At 53.7% G+C, this 14,489-nt stretch overlaps 1 protein-coding gene across 6 annotated transcripts in view; it reads left to right on the top strand.

Moving 5' to 3' along the window:
• Positions 1-264: 264 nt before the first annotated feature.
• The window catches only part of SAMD11 (sterile alpha motif domain containing 11), a 75,450-nt gene continuing 61,225 nt past the window's right edge, over positions 265-14,489 (top strand). For 3 of the 6 annotated variants that reach the window (XM_085242310.1, XM_085242311.1, XM_085242312.1), the window contains exon 1: positions 13,121-13,900. In XM_085242310.1, coding sequence (XP_085098436.1) covers positions 13,132-13,900 — 769 coding nt within the window. In that variant the 5' untranslated portion in view covers positions 13,121-13,131. Of the gene's footprint in view, positions 364-11,838; positions 11,882-13,120; positions 13,901-14,144; positions 14,258-14,489 lie in introns of those variants that run through there. The other 3 variants (XM_085242313.1, XM_085242314.1, XM_085242316.1) reach the window with 3 other exon arrangements.

Raw genomic sequence — 14,489 nt, 5'->3', positions numbered from 1 at the left:
GAGGAAGAAAGTAAAAAAGGTGCTGTTTAAATGTCATTAACGTTGGACATGAGCATAGAATGTGGAAAATTGTGAATGGAGGGGTGAAATGGAGAGAAGTGACTGCAAAATAGAAGAGTTTGGGCGGTGTTATTCTGACATACAATTCTGGGTGCACTGCTGTGTGTTTCCTGGCGTTTCCATCCTTTTTGCTTTTTCTCCTTTGACTGGGACGAGCAACCCATAGGAAAGCTGTCTCATTCCTGCCCCCTCCTTGTTTTACAGCATCCTGTTTGGATTTTTTGCCCTGGAGGCAATTGATGACCTTTCTTCATCTCCGTGTCAATCTGGCCATGCAGGGAGACTTCCCCACACTGACATCAGGTGAGGATGCTCAACCATACAAACAGCTGGCAGCAGGGAATGCTGCCATGCAATGCTACACTGAGGCTACCAAGTGCTGTCACTGCACCATCCCTGTTATCCTCCCGAGTGCCGTCAGAACAGCAGGGAGCTTTGGACTCCCCCCCTTCCCCCCCCCCCCCCCTCATTGAGAGCTTTCTGTCCTCGCAGTGTATTTTTGAGGGCCTCTGTTTTCACAGCACCGGGATGGATGGACTCCTAAAATATACAGCCAATTATACAGCAGAATTTATTAGACTTTATTCTGGTGCACGTTACGTGGTGGGGGTGGGGAGGAAAGCGCAAACTCCGGTAGGAAACCCATAGCAACTGCAGCTGTAAGTGTGAGGATGAGAAGTCCCCATAAATACACCTGACTTCACCATCACTGTTAATTAAATGCACGTCATGAAACACGGGCACAGGGAGCAGCAGTGCTCGCAGGCACAGCAAGAGCGAGGCTGCATGGCCTGGGGCTGAGCTGCAGAGCACAGCCAGGAGGTTTAGAGCCATGCAGGTGATTGGGGGAGGCCTTCCCAGCAAGGCAGAGGGGACTTTCCAATCAGTTATTAACATTTCTTGCTTTATCTTCTCACCTTCATGGGTTTCATTGTAATGATCCGGCGTGCTGCACTGCTCCGCTGTGATTTCTCTTCCTGTCCCAGATGGGTGGTAGAGGAGAACTCAGCACTGATGCTAAGAAGGAAGTGGGGCATAGGAAGGGCCCGTCCCACTCCGCTCTAAGGGTGAAGCTCAGGGGCCTCATGCTGCAGTTTGTTCCACTTCTATCATGTTCTCCCCTCCAAATGATGCACCAGAATTTGGTTTCTAGGAGCAGCGACGCACGGTGTCCTCCCAGAGTTGTGTGGTCCAGAGAGACCAGGATGAGGTTCTGTGTTAATGCAGCCCTACCTCATTTTCTCCCCTTTCTTACGAAGCGTTTTTCCATTCCCAGCTCTGTTTCACCTTTGGTAATCTCCCTGGCATGTACTCCATCAGCACTCCTATGGGGCTGCAGCGTGTAGGAAGTAAAGCCCACAGTTCAGCACCATCCATCTAATCTCTTCTGACTGGTTTTAATCATAGCATTTTCCATTTAATTGGGAAGGCAGGCACACTTTGCATATTAACACAGCACAGCCTGCACCTCCTAAGCATTCAAAGCAGAGATAGCTGGGATGTGCCTTGCAGCAGCTGGGAACCTGCTGGGTGTCTGTAGCATCTCAGGGAATGGGGTCTTTGCAGCAGGGCTGGCTTTTGCCCTCCTGGAGGATTTCCACTGCAGAAAAAACGGTATCCTTCCCTCAAAAAATTACATTCATTTCCACCATTTAAATAATTGGTCTGCAGACAGTGCAACTGTTGCTTTGCTGTCATGTCCATTGTTTTCCTTAGAGCATAACACTGCTGGTCTCATTGTCTGCTCAGGGGAAAATACCATCTTCCCTCCAAAGCTCTTGGTTGTGTCGTTCTTTCCACTTCTGTGATCCACCCATCCTCATGAAGGACCCATTCTTTCCCTTCTTGCCTTCGTCCTGCCACCCATTGCAGGGGTCTGTCTGTGCAAAACCAATAGCTTTGTCTTAGTTTCACTGTGGTTTTCAGGATTCTCTTCTCCTCGGTCAGTACTTGCCTTGGGACAGGCATATTTATTTGGATTTGGAGGAGGTCTCAGCAGGTCTTTTATGGTGAGAAGGCTTCACAAGAGCAAGCTCACGTACACACCTTGCCATGTGTGAGACACCACGGGCAGCTGTCACTGTGAGCTGCTGTCAGAATTACTTCATTGCACGTTAGCTGTGGTCCAGAAAGACAGCAAATGTGCAGTTCTACCAAGACGAGGTGCTTTAAACTCAAGACGGATCCAACATACAGTGTTTCCCTTCACCTGGAAGAAGGCTGGAGCTGGAGCTTGCTGGCTCCACAAAAGCACATAATGATGGCCTCAGGGCACGGCGCTCTTGGCCAGGGATTGATGGCACACCTTGTCCTGTGCTAGCGATGGACATTCAGAGCAGTATCCACAGCAGAAGGGCAGCAGGGAGTGAGAAGAGCAGTTCTTGCATTGCAGCATGCATTTCCCTGCCTGCTCAGCCCCTGCTGCTCCAGCTTTTCTGGTCAGGTAAGGATGGCATCGCGTCGCTGTCCTGCCCTGCATTTACCCACAGACTTCATAATTATGGCCTTCTTTAAAACAGATACTGCTTGTCGTGCCAGGAATGGTCACAGAGTGAGGAAGCAGCTCAGGATCCATTAAGGAACGAGAGGTGGCTACATTTATTTCTACCTGAAATTTCAATTAAGATTGCAGTGTAAAACGTGCTTCAGTGTCAGCCAAACAGAGACAGAACGGCGCTGGGTGTTGAATTTTAGAGTCTGTCTGTCAAGAAGGACCAGATGGAGATTTTGGGGGCTCCAGTGGCAGTGCTGGAGTCACAAATGCACGTGGTGTTAATGTGGGTGTTTGAAAGGTGTGTATCCCAATGGCAGCAGGAGACCCAGCTCCATTGCATGTGGTTATCAAGGAGCTTTATCAACAGCTGGAAGAGCAGCAGAAGTTGTAGGAACATTACATATGTTACTCTCCATGGATGGAAACAAAAGGAGGATGGTGGAGGTTGGACGTTCTTCTCTTTGCTAAAGCTGGGAGGCACAAAGGGGCAGGTGGGCTCTTGGCCATTGGTTATCACTGCAAAACTCCATCAGGATACCCCCGAAATGAAGGTGCTAAGAACCACTGGGCTTCTGTGCATCCTGGTGCTTTGTTGAATGGGAAATCTCAAACTCCTGGCTCCTGCAGTGTGCATCTTCCCGTCTCCTTCCAGTTGCACCGTCAGTGCATGGCTATGAAATGACATCTGTGCAAAGCATGCACACACACAGAGCCATGCAGGGACACGGCAGGGCTGCAGGAGAGCAGCTTGGTGCTGCCCTGCTTGGGTGTCTCTGCACTCCTGAGCACACAAACATGCACACACCTCACTGTGGCTCTCCCCAGCCCCGTATCCATTTGCTTTTATTATCCAGGCAGGAGATGAACTTCATTAGGGGAGTGGAGGCTCTAACAAGGATGGGGAATGGCAACAGCAGAAGGATGTAGCGATATGAAGTTATGTCAGAAAAACCTTTACAAGAAAAACGTCTGACATTAGAAATGGTGCATTAAAAATTCAAGAGGGTTGGAAGAGGGGCAGGAGTGGAGAGAGAGGAAAACAAATAAATACACGGGCTTTAAACTAATAAATCCTCCTATTTGGGGAATGCATCAAACCCAGCCTGCTATTAAAGTTGGTTTTATTTCTATTATTGTTAATAACAATGATAAATATATATTTTTTTGGATCTCGACGTTGGGCTTATCTGCATTTTCAGTACACGCTCAGTGGGCTGAGCAGTCCCTCCCTTGCACTGTTTGCTTGTGGCTAAGATGTTCCCTTTGAAATACAGTGAGAGCCTTCTTTTCTCTGCACCTCTGTGTTAGTGCTGCTGTGTTTGCAGGCATGCAGACTCTCTCATACGATCCTCTTAATATTATTCATCCTTATTATATATTGTTATTCCTTATTATGATTTATCTGCCACGCTGTGGCTTTATTAAGATTGATACCCCTGTCCCCAGGGAGCTCCCAGCGTGCAGCCCCAGCTTTCTCCTGAAGCAGCAAAGTCTCACTTTTCTTCCAAGCCATAACAAGCCTCATGGCTTGGCTTCAGCAGAAGGCCTTGGGCTCGCTTGTACCAAGGTGATGCATCCAGCTTTTGTCCAGCATTGTGGTCCCATTCCACTGCAGCACCAATGGGAGCTGCTTGTTGCTGCCCAGGAGGGAATCACAGCCCTCCCTTTGCCTGCTTATTCTTCTGCATCTCCATTTTCATCTTGCTTATTAGAAGAGATTCATTGAACTCCCTGAAAGCTGATCCTTGTGCTGGGGGAGGACCTTCCCTGGATTGCTTCCTGACAGCTTCACTCCGTGCTGCTCTTCAAACAGTTCACAATTTGGGGACATTTGCACTGATAGAACATCCTAGGAGGCAGTGTTACACACCATAGGTAACAGAGATGAAAGAAGTGATGCTGGGTGCCAGTAGCATCTGGGAAGGCACCTCCTGCCTGGCTCGGGCACAGAGGTGCCCTGATCTCCAGCTGTGCTGCTTTGGGGGCAGCTGAACCCTGGACATTCCGTTGTCTGTGTGCAAAGAGAACTGCACAGCCCTCCAGGCTGGAAGGCTGGAGCAGGGAACCTGCCCTGCAGGCTGCAACTGGTGTGTTCAAAGAAATGGAATGGAGATGGAGCTGTCTGAGAAGGAGACTTTGGAAATGCCATTCCAGACAGCAGCCAGTAATGGGGAAAAAAAGAGAGGGAAGATCATAGAACCCATTCGCGTTGGAGAAGATCGCTGTGACCCCCAAATCCAACCCCAACCCATCCTTCAGGACCATGACATGGGAGCAGACATTCTTGCTCTGTGAATGGGTGTGGATCACTTATATGGGGCAGTGGGATCACTGTGTGGGGCGGTGGAAGCCGTGTGGGTCCCTCCCTGCACTGGTTCCTGCACAGTATTTGGGTTTTGGGATCTGGCATCCAGCCTGGATGCCACAGGTTTCTAAAGCTGGCTTGGCTTGACTCTGATCCTATTTGAAACGTTGGCAAAGCTCGTGTGGAATTCAGTAATACAAGAAAGAACGGGGCTTTGGAGTGCATGGGCTGTTTGGGACGGGGCTGACCTTTGTCCTCTGATGGTGACTGGAGGCTCTGGGATGCAAGCAGCAAATTGTCACACTGTGTGAGCAGAGCAGGGCTTGGGGCACACATATCTGCAGTGTGTGTGAGCATCAACACTGTTCCCCTTCCCGAGGAGCTGCTCAGCCATCCAGCCGTGCGCTTTAGGGATGAAATACCTCCAGAGGTTGCTCAGAGCTGGGGCTGCTCTGTGTCCCCAGTGGCCTCCAGGTGCTGAGGAATGGCTCATTTCTGGCAGGGCACAGAGTCTGTGCTGACAGCAGGCAGCGGTCTGAGCGCTCCAGCCATGACCTGAGGGGAGCATGGATTCCTAGGGGGCTGTTGCTGCTCCCTCTCTAATGCGATTGCCTCTTTATAATGGCTTCAACTTTTTTTTTTTTTTCCCTTTATCATTATTGACCAAGGAGCATCAGTAAAGCTAGAGAATAAATAGTTCCCTGATGGTTAACAACAGGCTCTCCACCAATTGGAATTCAAGCTGTGCTCCCTCTTACATTCCTTATAATCACACTTTATTGCATAGAGCAGAAAATCAAGCGGCCGCCCCCTCCCTGCTCGTCCCCCTGGGTGCCGTGCCGTCTCCCGATGGAGCAGGTGAGGTCGTTGTGGGGGGGGGGGACCCGAAGCATTGCGGGTTGGGCGCTGTTTGCCAGACCCCACCTCGGTCAAAGCGGCGGGCGGGCTGGGAATTCAACTCGGGACGATGGGGAAAGCACGGTGCGCGCATGTAGACGTGCATTTGTGTCTCTACAGCGCGTGCATGTGCGCAGCCATGCCCTCCCCGCCCGCCCCCGGCGGCTCTGCACGGCGCAACCCGACGGGGCGGGCGGCGGGGCCGTCTGGCTGCTCAGCTCCGCGCTGTTTGCTCAGCCACCACCACCCCCCCAACACGTCTGGGGCCGGTCCGGGGCTGGCTCCAGGCTCCCGGGGGCGGGAGGTGCTGATTTTCCAGTGGGTATTTGTCAGGTCAGAGTCTGCGCCGCCCGCCGGGCTCCGCGCCGCGCTCCCCGGGTTATTTATTACCTCTCTCCCCGGCGGCAGCGCTGCGGCTCCGGGGCTGCTGCCAGCAAGCCGTGGCGGCGGCGGCGGCGGCGGGGGGGCGGGGGGGCGGGGGGTCCTCCGGGGGGGTTCCAGAGCAGCGACGGGGCCGGCCGGCAGCCCGTCGGTCGCTGTTACCGGGTGTGCGGGGGGAAAATGGAGAGGAACGGTTTGTGGGGGGGCTGCGGGGTTCCAGCGGGCTGGAGCTGAGATGGAGAGCGAGGAATCTGCCGCTGAGAGCGGTTCGCTTTGGTGGAGCTGGAGGCGGCGTTGGCTCTCAGCCTTGCAGTGCGCGGTGGGGGGGCTGAGGCTCCTGGCACCGATGGGCACATCCTTACTCAGGGTCTACATGATGCACAGCCTGATATTTGCCCGGGGAGAGCTGCAGGCACTTCGATTGTGCAGTTTGGGGTTGGTGAGACTCAGCTGTGATGCTCTGGCACACACGTGCAGCCTTGCAGCGTGCTGCTGCTTTTGAGCATTTTCTGCTCAAAATCCCCACGCTGTGATTTGGTGATTTGCATTGGTTGTAGTTCTGTTGAGTCACCGTATGGAAAGTTGGGAGGTCTAAGATAAAAACGAATGCGACCCCTGAGCTGAGCTTATCTGCTGTTACTGGCTGAGCTACGTTCCCTAGGTGCCTATAATCTAGAGATCTCCTCCTCTCCTAGTGCTTCCCAGGTCGGCTTTATTTCTGTCTGTGTTTCTTTCATGCAGACTGCTCGTGCACAGGATTGGTTTGCGTGCCTGCAGCCCCCCACGGGTCTTGTTGGAGGGGTTGTGATGTGGGCCTGCCCCAAGGGATGCGATGGGAGTGACTGATCAGGATGTGCCCCCGCATTTTGGAGAACTGCCACAGCACAGGGGGGAGAACGGCCTTGCTTTGAGGGGCACCACCTGTACCCCCTCTGCATTACCCATCCCGAAAGAGTCACAGCATGGAGGGGGCTGGAAGGGGCTGCCCATGCAGGTGAGAAGACCAAGGAGAGGCTAACATGAGAGGTGGATAGCAGCAGTCAGCAGCTACTAATTATCCCACGCTCCAGCTCGTTCTCAGGAGAGCTGGAGAACTCTTTGATCTGCCTGTGTTTTGCTTTCTAATTGGATTGGGGTTCCGGATGCTGCTGCTGGGGGGTTTTGGGGAGCTGATGGAAAGAGAGACGTGTGTCGATCCTTGGACAGCAGCAGGGGAACGTTCTGTGTGCAGCTGGAGGAGTGCTTGGGTCACCATTCTCCTCCTTGTCCCCATGCAGCTATCAATAGGGCTCTTTTATATGGTCTCCTGAATACCCTTTTTCCTTCCCCTGTGTGTCCCTGAGGTTTCATCCCTTTCTCACTCAAGTTTCATGGAGCGCAGAACTGAGTGCTGCCTTCCTCCTGCTCAAGAACTGCGTTAAGTTTGCATCTCATTGCTGTCCCACTATTCCAATCAGTGGGTTTGCTGATTTAGTGACCTTTTTCAGTCCTTACTGCAGTAGTGAGTCTGAGTAGAACTCCAAGAACATCAGCAGGGACTGAGAAAGATCTGTCTGCTTGAGAAAGAGTTGCAGAAGCGCCGGTATAGTTAAAGTGCTGTGGATATAACAGCACGATCTCTATTATTATTCCAAATAGAACGCCTTTCTCCGGTTGAGTAATAAAATAAGATCAGAAAAATACCTCTCTCAGAACAGCTTCCAAGGTGGGAATGATGCCTGTGGCAAATATCTGGCCTAAGAACCGACCCCAAGAGCCAGTTTCCAGCAAGCACCATGCCAGCTGTCAGCTTAACCATTGACAGTCCCTCAGAGATGGCAGCCCAGTGTTCCTGGGGCTGGGGAGGACACTGTTGCATAAGAAGCAACTGCAGCTGAAGCTCTTCATGTGAGTGGTAGAGAAGGATGGGAGCGTTGTGGAGGGCTGTTTGCTTCCACCAGCAGAAGGGAAGCTTTTGTTGTTTTCTGAGAGCAGTAACATGGTAGTGGTGGTTGCAATGAAAATGCCAACTAGATGGGAACAATGAGCATTCTTGTAGTCAGACACAGCAGAGTCCCTGGTGAGTTGTGCTGGGTCTGCTCTCTTGGGTGTTAGCAGGAGACAGGGAGAGCCTTGCGCTCGTTAGCATATAGATGTGCATCCTAATTGGAGTTTTGCTGTAGCTGTAATTAGCCCAGACCACTGGGACAGGCTCCCTTAAAGGCTGCAAGGAAGGAGTGAGTGGTTGGGTGGGAAATAGGCTTGAGCATCTCCTGGATATTTGCAATGGATTAGGCTTTTTATTTTAGGGTCAGCGCAGCCTTAACCTGTGTGCAGTGCTTTATGGCTAATGCCAGCATTGCTTCTGGGTGCAAAGCACATGTGAGGAATGCCTGCATGCCTGATGGACTTAAAAGGGGAAAGGGGAACTTGAAAAGATCTCTTCCCTCCACTGCTCGCCCTCACTGGTCCCAGTTTCCTCCTACCTCTTTCCAGGACAGTGAGAAATGAAACGTGTGATAGAACCCATCTTTCTGCCCCTCCAGCTGTTGGCACATCTGTTAGGAGGACGTGATGCAGGTTACCATATGGCTGCAACTGAAAATCTGACTGCTCCCATAGAGCCAAGCTAATATTTCAGCAGGCTGTCTCTCCCCAGCCAGCACACGGAGACCCTCAGGTTGAATATTGGAGCTCTTCTTGTCTTCTCGGGGCACAAAGCAGAGCAGGTGTAACCCTCGTGCTGTACCATGCAGCAGTGCATTGGTGCTTGGTGGCTGTCCCCACCTCTGGAGATGGCTTATGAGCAGAGAGCCCAAATCTGGAGCTGCTTCGTGGATCGCTGCAGTCACACAGCAAAGCAAAATAGGCAGAAATAGAAGCTGGAATGCCTGAGCCCACATGTAGCAGAGTTGGAGTTTGGAAGTGTGACAAACAAATAAAGCTCAGTGCTAACTAGTTGCAGCTTCCCTCGGCCACGAGCATTTGCTATGAAGCAAAGCACGGGAAAAAGCAGAGAGCTGCACTTCTTCCAGATCACTGCGAAGAGATTGAAAGGGTCTGGCCCCGTCCATAGGTGAGGTTCAGCATGGCTGTGACAGCAGTTGTGCAAAAGCAGCAGCCCAGCTGTGTGCCAGGCATGGTTGCTCAACACCCATTTCTAGAAAGGAGGAGAATGAGGATAGAACAGCACCTGGCTGCAGAGGTGCACAGTGATTGAAAGGCTTTAGAATATATTAGCACTAGTTAACGTGTTGGGAAGCTGGAAGCCAGCTTGGGCAGCACAGCACTTGAGCATCTCCTAAATTGGTCAGGGCAGGCTCTGCCTAGTCTTTAACTTGATCTCTCCAGCATGCATTGAAGTAGTTAGATCTTGGTGACACCAGAGCCTTGTGACACTTTGCTCCTGGAGGATTAGCTAACAGTTCATCTGCTGAGTCTAAACAGTTGTCTCTCTCTGTGCACATTTGTGTACACATATGAGTGAGGGGACAGCCCACAGCTTGTTCCTTTATAGATGCTGGGATGGTGCTCCAAGTGGTGTCTTCATCTCGATGGTCACTCGTTTGTTATTGGTGTAACCCAGCAGCAGACTGCAGACCCACGGCTGCTCCTCCAGAGCATCTTTTTGTTGCTGTGAGTGCAGGCAGGAAGCAAGGCAGAGGGTGATCTACAAGCATTGGGACGCAGCCAGGCTTTGGATTAATGCATCGTGAGCATCGTTTCGCCATCTTTTGATAGAGTGAGTTTTTCCTAGCCATGGAGCAGATTAAAGTAGCACAGAAAAAAAAGGCCTTAAGATTAAAAAAAAAAAAAAGTCTGATGGAAGCTTTCTTCTGCATTACAGCTTTGATATCTCACATCTTTCACAACAGTTACAAATTAGTGATAAATAACATCTGAGAAGAGAGGAATAGCGGAGAGGGAAAGATGTGGTTTTAATTGCAATCTGGGCCAACGCAGAAGATAGTTAAACAGAGAGAAGCAGAGGGAAGCTGTCCAGTGGCTGAAACTGCAAACTGGTTTTGCTGGTGATTTCTCTAAGTGCTCTTTTTATACATCTAAATAACAAGTCACATTTAGAAAGCTCCCCCTCCTCTTGCAGGTAGAGAAATGCAGGCTGTCCAGTGTAAGTAATTTGTGGCAGAAGGAGGAGGGAAATCCTTATCTGTTAACTTTGTGCTTGAAGCACAATCTCTTCTTGTAATGTGCTCTGCAGGACAGCTCTCTCTTTGCTGCTGTTGACACATTGAGAGAAACAAAAGGTCTGGAGTTTTGTTTCAGGCCTGCGTGATGTATTCCAGAAGTGAGGGACCAAAGGATAGAAAATGATCATTATTTATTCCCTTTACTGCCATAGTGCCTCTCTGAGCAAATGAAGGATGATGTGTTCACTTTGCTGGTGCCCTGGAAACAGAGAAAGACACAGCAAGACCTGGTGATTCTGCCCCCAGACCTTACAACACATCCCAGTGATGTGTTTGCAAAGCAGACCTGGTTCTCTCTTAAACCACTCCTGCATGGATTTGCTTGCATTTCTCTGATGGTGAATGGGTTGATGCTCATCCTGGCAGCTCAACTCGAGCTGAGCAGCTTCAGGATGCTGCAGATGGGTTCGGACACCCGGAGAGAGCTCTGGTGCTTTATTGCAGCAGGAGGGGCTGGGAGGACTTGGGTTTCAGTGCCTGTAAGGGATGGATGGGATCAGCTGGAAGCTGTGCCTCTCGAATCCTTCCAAACATCACCTAGGTCTGCCAGGAAGCCTCGTGTGCCTGCAGGAAGCAGCCTGGCCCATGCCATCCCCATCACAAAGCCCTTCTCTTCCAGTGCCCAATTTCCACCCAAAGCATCAAGTGCTCGGGTTTGTTGAGGATCAGAGCACAGCCAGGTAGATGCTGCCTGTCGAAGACAAAGCATATTCTTTTCACTTAGGACCAGGTTCAGATTTGAGCCTGATTTCTTTAGAGAGAGAAAGAAACCGAGCTGACTTGCAGTGGGAAAACCCTCTGGGCAGTCAGCTTTTCCTGTAAAGGGGAAGGTTTCTGCTCAGTGTGCCCTCAATGCCTGCATCTCCCAGCGCCTCTTCCAAGCATTGTTCTTGGTTCATTAGGTGATAATAGAAAGTGATTTTTCCCCTGTCACCTTGAGAAATCGGAGGCATTAAGAATGAGAGCCTAAGCCTGAAAGCCTAAATGAGAGGGTTTGATGGGTCTGTGTATCTGCCTCCTTCATTAGAACTGGAAGGGAGTGGATTGCTCCCAGAGCTTGCATTCCTTGAGGATAAACAGGCAAGGGGAAGGAGCGTGGCCAGGCAGTGTCAGGAGGTGAGGTTTGGGGCTTATTTTCCATCCCCAGACCCACTGAACCTCAGAAAGCTGTTTGCCCCCACCTGTATGGGTGGGAAGCAGTGGCTCATCCCACCGTGGACCACAGCAGGTGTGGTAGGAGGTGGGAGCAGAGGGGACAGAAGGAGCACCATGAGATCCTATTGGAGAGCAGATAGAGATGTGAATGAGTCTTTTCCTCCCTGGCAGGCAGGCAGGGTTAACCTGGCACCTCCTCCTGCAAGGAGATGGGAAACACATTGGGACAAAGCCAAGAATTTGTGGTGGCTGTTTTGAATGGGGGTGAGATATGCAGCTTTCTTCTTTCTGCCACCTTGTAGGACCTCGTGGGGCATTTCTTGTGCTGTTTTTAAGGGATACTTTCTTTTCACTTCCAGGTAGGATTCTTCCTGCACAGTTGCTCCCATTTAGCATCCAAAGGTAGGGAACTCCGTCTCGTTAATGTGCCAAATCTCCACCAACCACATCACTTAATTGTGGGCCCTGTTGTCCCCCTGGGGCTGTCCTGGGTGGACCTAACAGCACACCCATCACAGCTCCGAACAGAAAACACAGAATTGAAGTTGGAAGGGACCTTTAAAGGCCCACAGAATTGAAGTTGGAAGGGTCCCACTCCACCAAACAGGGACACCCACAGCTCCATCAATGCTCGGAGCACCGACCCGGCATGCCTGGCAGGGATGGGGAGGCACTCCAGTCCTTGCGCCAGTGCAAAAAGCACAAAAAGCTTTTTCCTTACGCTCAGCCCCCCCAACCCCCCCTCGCGAAACCATTTCCATTCCCTTCATCCCATCACAGCAGGATGAATTAGGAAAAAAAAAAGAGAGAAAAGGAGGCAGCTTGCCAGTGCTGTGCCAGGCGTATCGGGGCGGGCTGGCGGTGGGGGTGGCCGTGCCGGAGCCGTGCTGGCTGCCCCCCGGCGCAGCCCCGCCGCCCGTCGTTCACCCCCTCGCCCCCCCGCCGTCGGCGCGCCGTTTGCCAGCGCCTCCGCTTGTTGAAATGGGCCAAGTTCGAGGAGCGGCGGCGGTGGCGGCGGAGGAGCGGCTTTGCTCCGAGAGCCCGAACTGCGCGCAGCGGGAGCCGCGTGGAGGGGAGACCGGCTGTGCCCGGCGGGGGGCGGCGCTCGGGGCTGCGGGCGATCCCCGGAGCTCCGGAGGACCGCGTGTGTGCATCTCCCATCAAAGCCCCGTCAAAGCGGGAGCGGCCGTCAAACCTCCCCCCCTCTCCCCCCTTCACCCGCCCCCCAACGGCGGCGGTCGGGGCAGGTGGAGCTGCGGGAAAGTTCGCCGCCGGTGCGCGGAGCCCCGCGGGCAGAGCCGGGTTGGGGGGGGGGGGGGAGGCGGTGCGGAGGAGCGCAGCGTTTAATTTTAATTATGGCATATAAATAAATAAACCAGGTGTCAGTTGAAAGGGAAAGAGCGGAGGAGGGGGGGGGGGGGCGGAAGGGGGCTGGCTGGGCGGTGGGGAGCCCTGCAGCCTGGCGAGAAGGTGGGTCGATCTGGGGGAATCAATAAGCGTGGGTCTTTTTTTTTTCTTTTTTTTTTTTTTTTTTTTACCCTTTTTCTGTGTGTGTGTGCGCGTGTGTGTGTGTTGTGTTTTTTTTTTTTTCCTTTTTTTTCTTTTTTTCTTGCAACCAAAATAATGTCTCCGGCGGCACAGACCTCTCCGAGATGTCAGGTTGCAGTCCGGAGGGGAAGCTCTGCGCACCGCACGGCAGCTCCCGGGGCTGCACCGCTCCATTAAGCGCTCCGTGGGAGCCGCGCTGGGGAGCCGGGCCGGGGGGGCTGCCCGTGGGCTGCTCCGGGGGAGCCCCGCCACCCCCGGCACCCGGGCGCCAAAGGTGCTCGTGTTGCTGCTGCTGTTGCTGCTGCTGCTGGCGCGTTCCATCCCAACTCCAGCCAGAGCCGGGGCAAGTTGAGCCGGAGACGTTTGAGCCGGCGCTGCGCTTTGGAGAGACGGGGGAGCGCGGCGGCACCATGCCTGCCATCAAGAAGGAGCGACTTGACAGGGAAGAGCTGGCCTTGGCGGCCTTCAACCAACCCATGGAGACCCTCCCCGACTACCTCGCCCCGCTGGCCGCCGCTGCCATGCCGGTGGTGGCCCCGCACCCGCCGGCGTACGAGCAGATCTTCGCCCACCGCGCGTACCTGGGCTTCCACGAGAGCCCCCACCCCCCGCACCCCCCCCACCTCCCCGAGGACCTGATGCTGGAGAGGTTCTCCTCCATCCCGGATTTCCAGCCCTTCTTTGACAACGGAGAGCCTTGCATCGAGGTGGAGTGCGGGGAGAACAAGGCGCTGCTCTACATCAATAAGTTGTGCCAGGGGAGCAAAGGACCCTCCATCCGCTACCGGGGCGAGTGGCTCACCCCCAACGAGTTCCAGTTTGTCAGCGGCAGGGAGACGGCCAAGGATTGGAAGCGCAGCATCAGGCACAAAGGTGAGGAGCCGTGCGGGGCCGTGCGGGGCCGTGCGGGGCGGGGGGGTCCGCGGAATGCTCAGTACCCGAGCGGTGCCTCCGTGCCCCCCGCCTGCCCCCCGGGTACCCCGAGCTGCGCGAAGTTGTTTTTTTTTTTCTTTTTTTTCTTTTTTTTTCCCAGCCGGTTTGCGGGGGGAGGAAGGAGAAGAGGAGGAGGGGAGGTGTGCGCGCGTGTGTGTGCGTGTGTGTGTGTGTGTGTGTGCGGGGGGGGCAGGGGGGGGAGGCGTCTCCTCCTCTCTTCGGGAGAGAAGTTGGGCTCCGTGCGGGCAGAGCGCGGCGGATTGCGGGGCGCGGCGGGGGCACCGCGGGGAGCGGAGGGTGAGGACGGAGCGGCGGCGTTTGGGGGGGGTCTGGGGGGGGTGGTGGGAGGTGTTCCCGACGGCGGAGCGCTGCGGGACCTCCCGCACACGGAGCTGCGCTTTGCTCCCCCCCCAACCTCCCCCGCAGCCTTCCTCCTTGCGGGGCCGGTGCGGGCGGCAGGTGGAGGCGGGGGGAGCCCGGCGGCCACGGAGCGGGGGAGAGGGAAGGAAGGGGGGGGTGATGAAGGGGG

This window comes from Meleagris gallopavo, chromosome 23 (assembly GCF_905368555.1).
Source record: "Meleagris gallopavo chromosome 23, MGAL_WU_HG_1.1, whole genome shotgun sequence".
In the NCBI taxonomy this organism is placed as follows: domain Eukaryota; kingdom Metazoa; phylum Chordata; class Aves; order Galliformes; family Phasianidae; genus Meleagris; species Meleagris gallopavo.
This window is presented reverse-complemented; position numbering and strand designations above follow the sequence as displayed.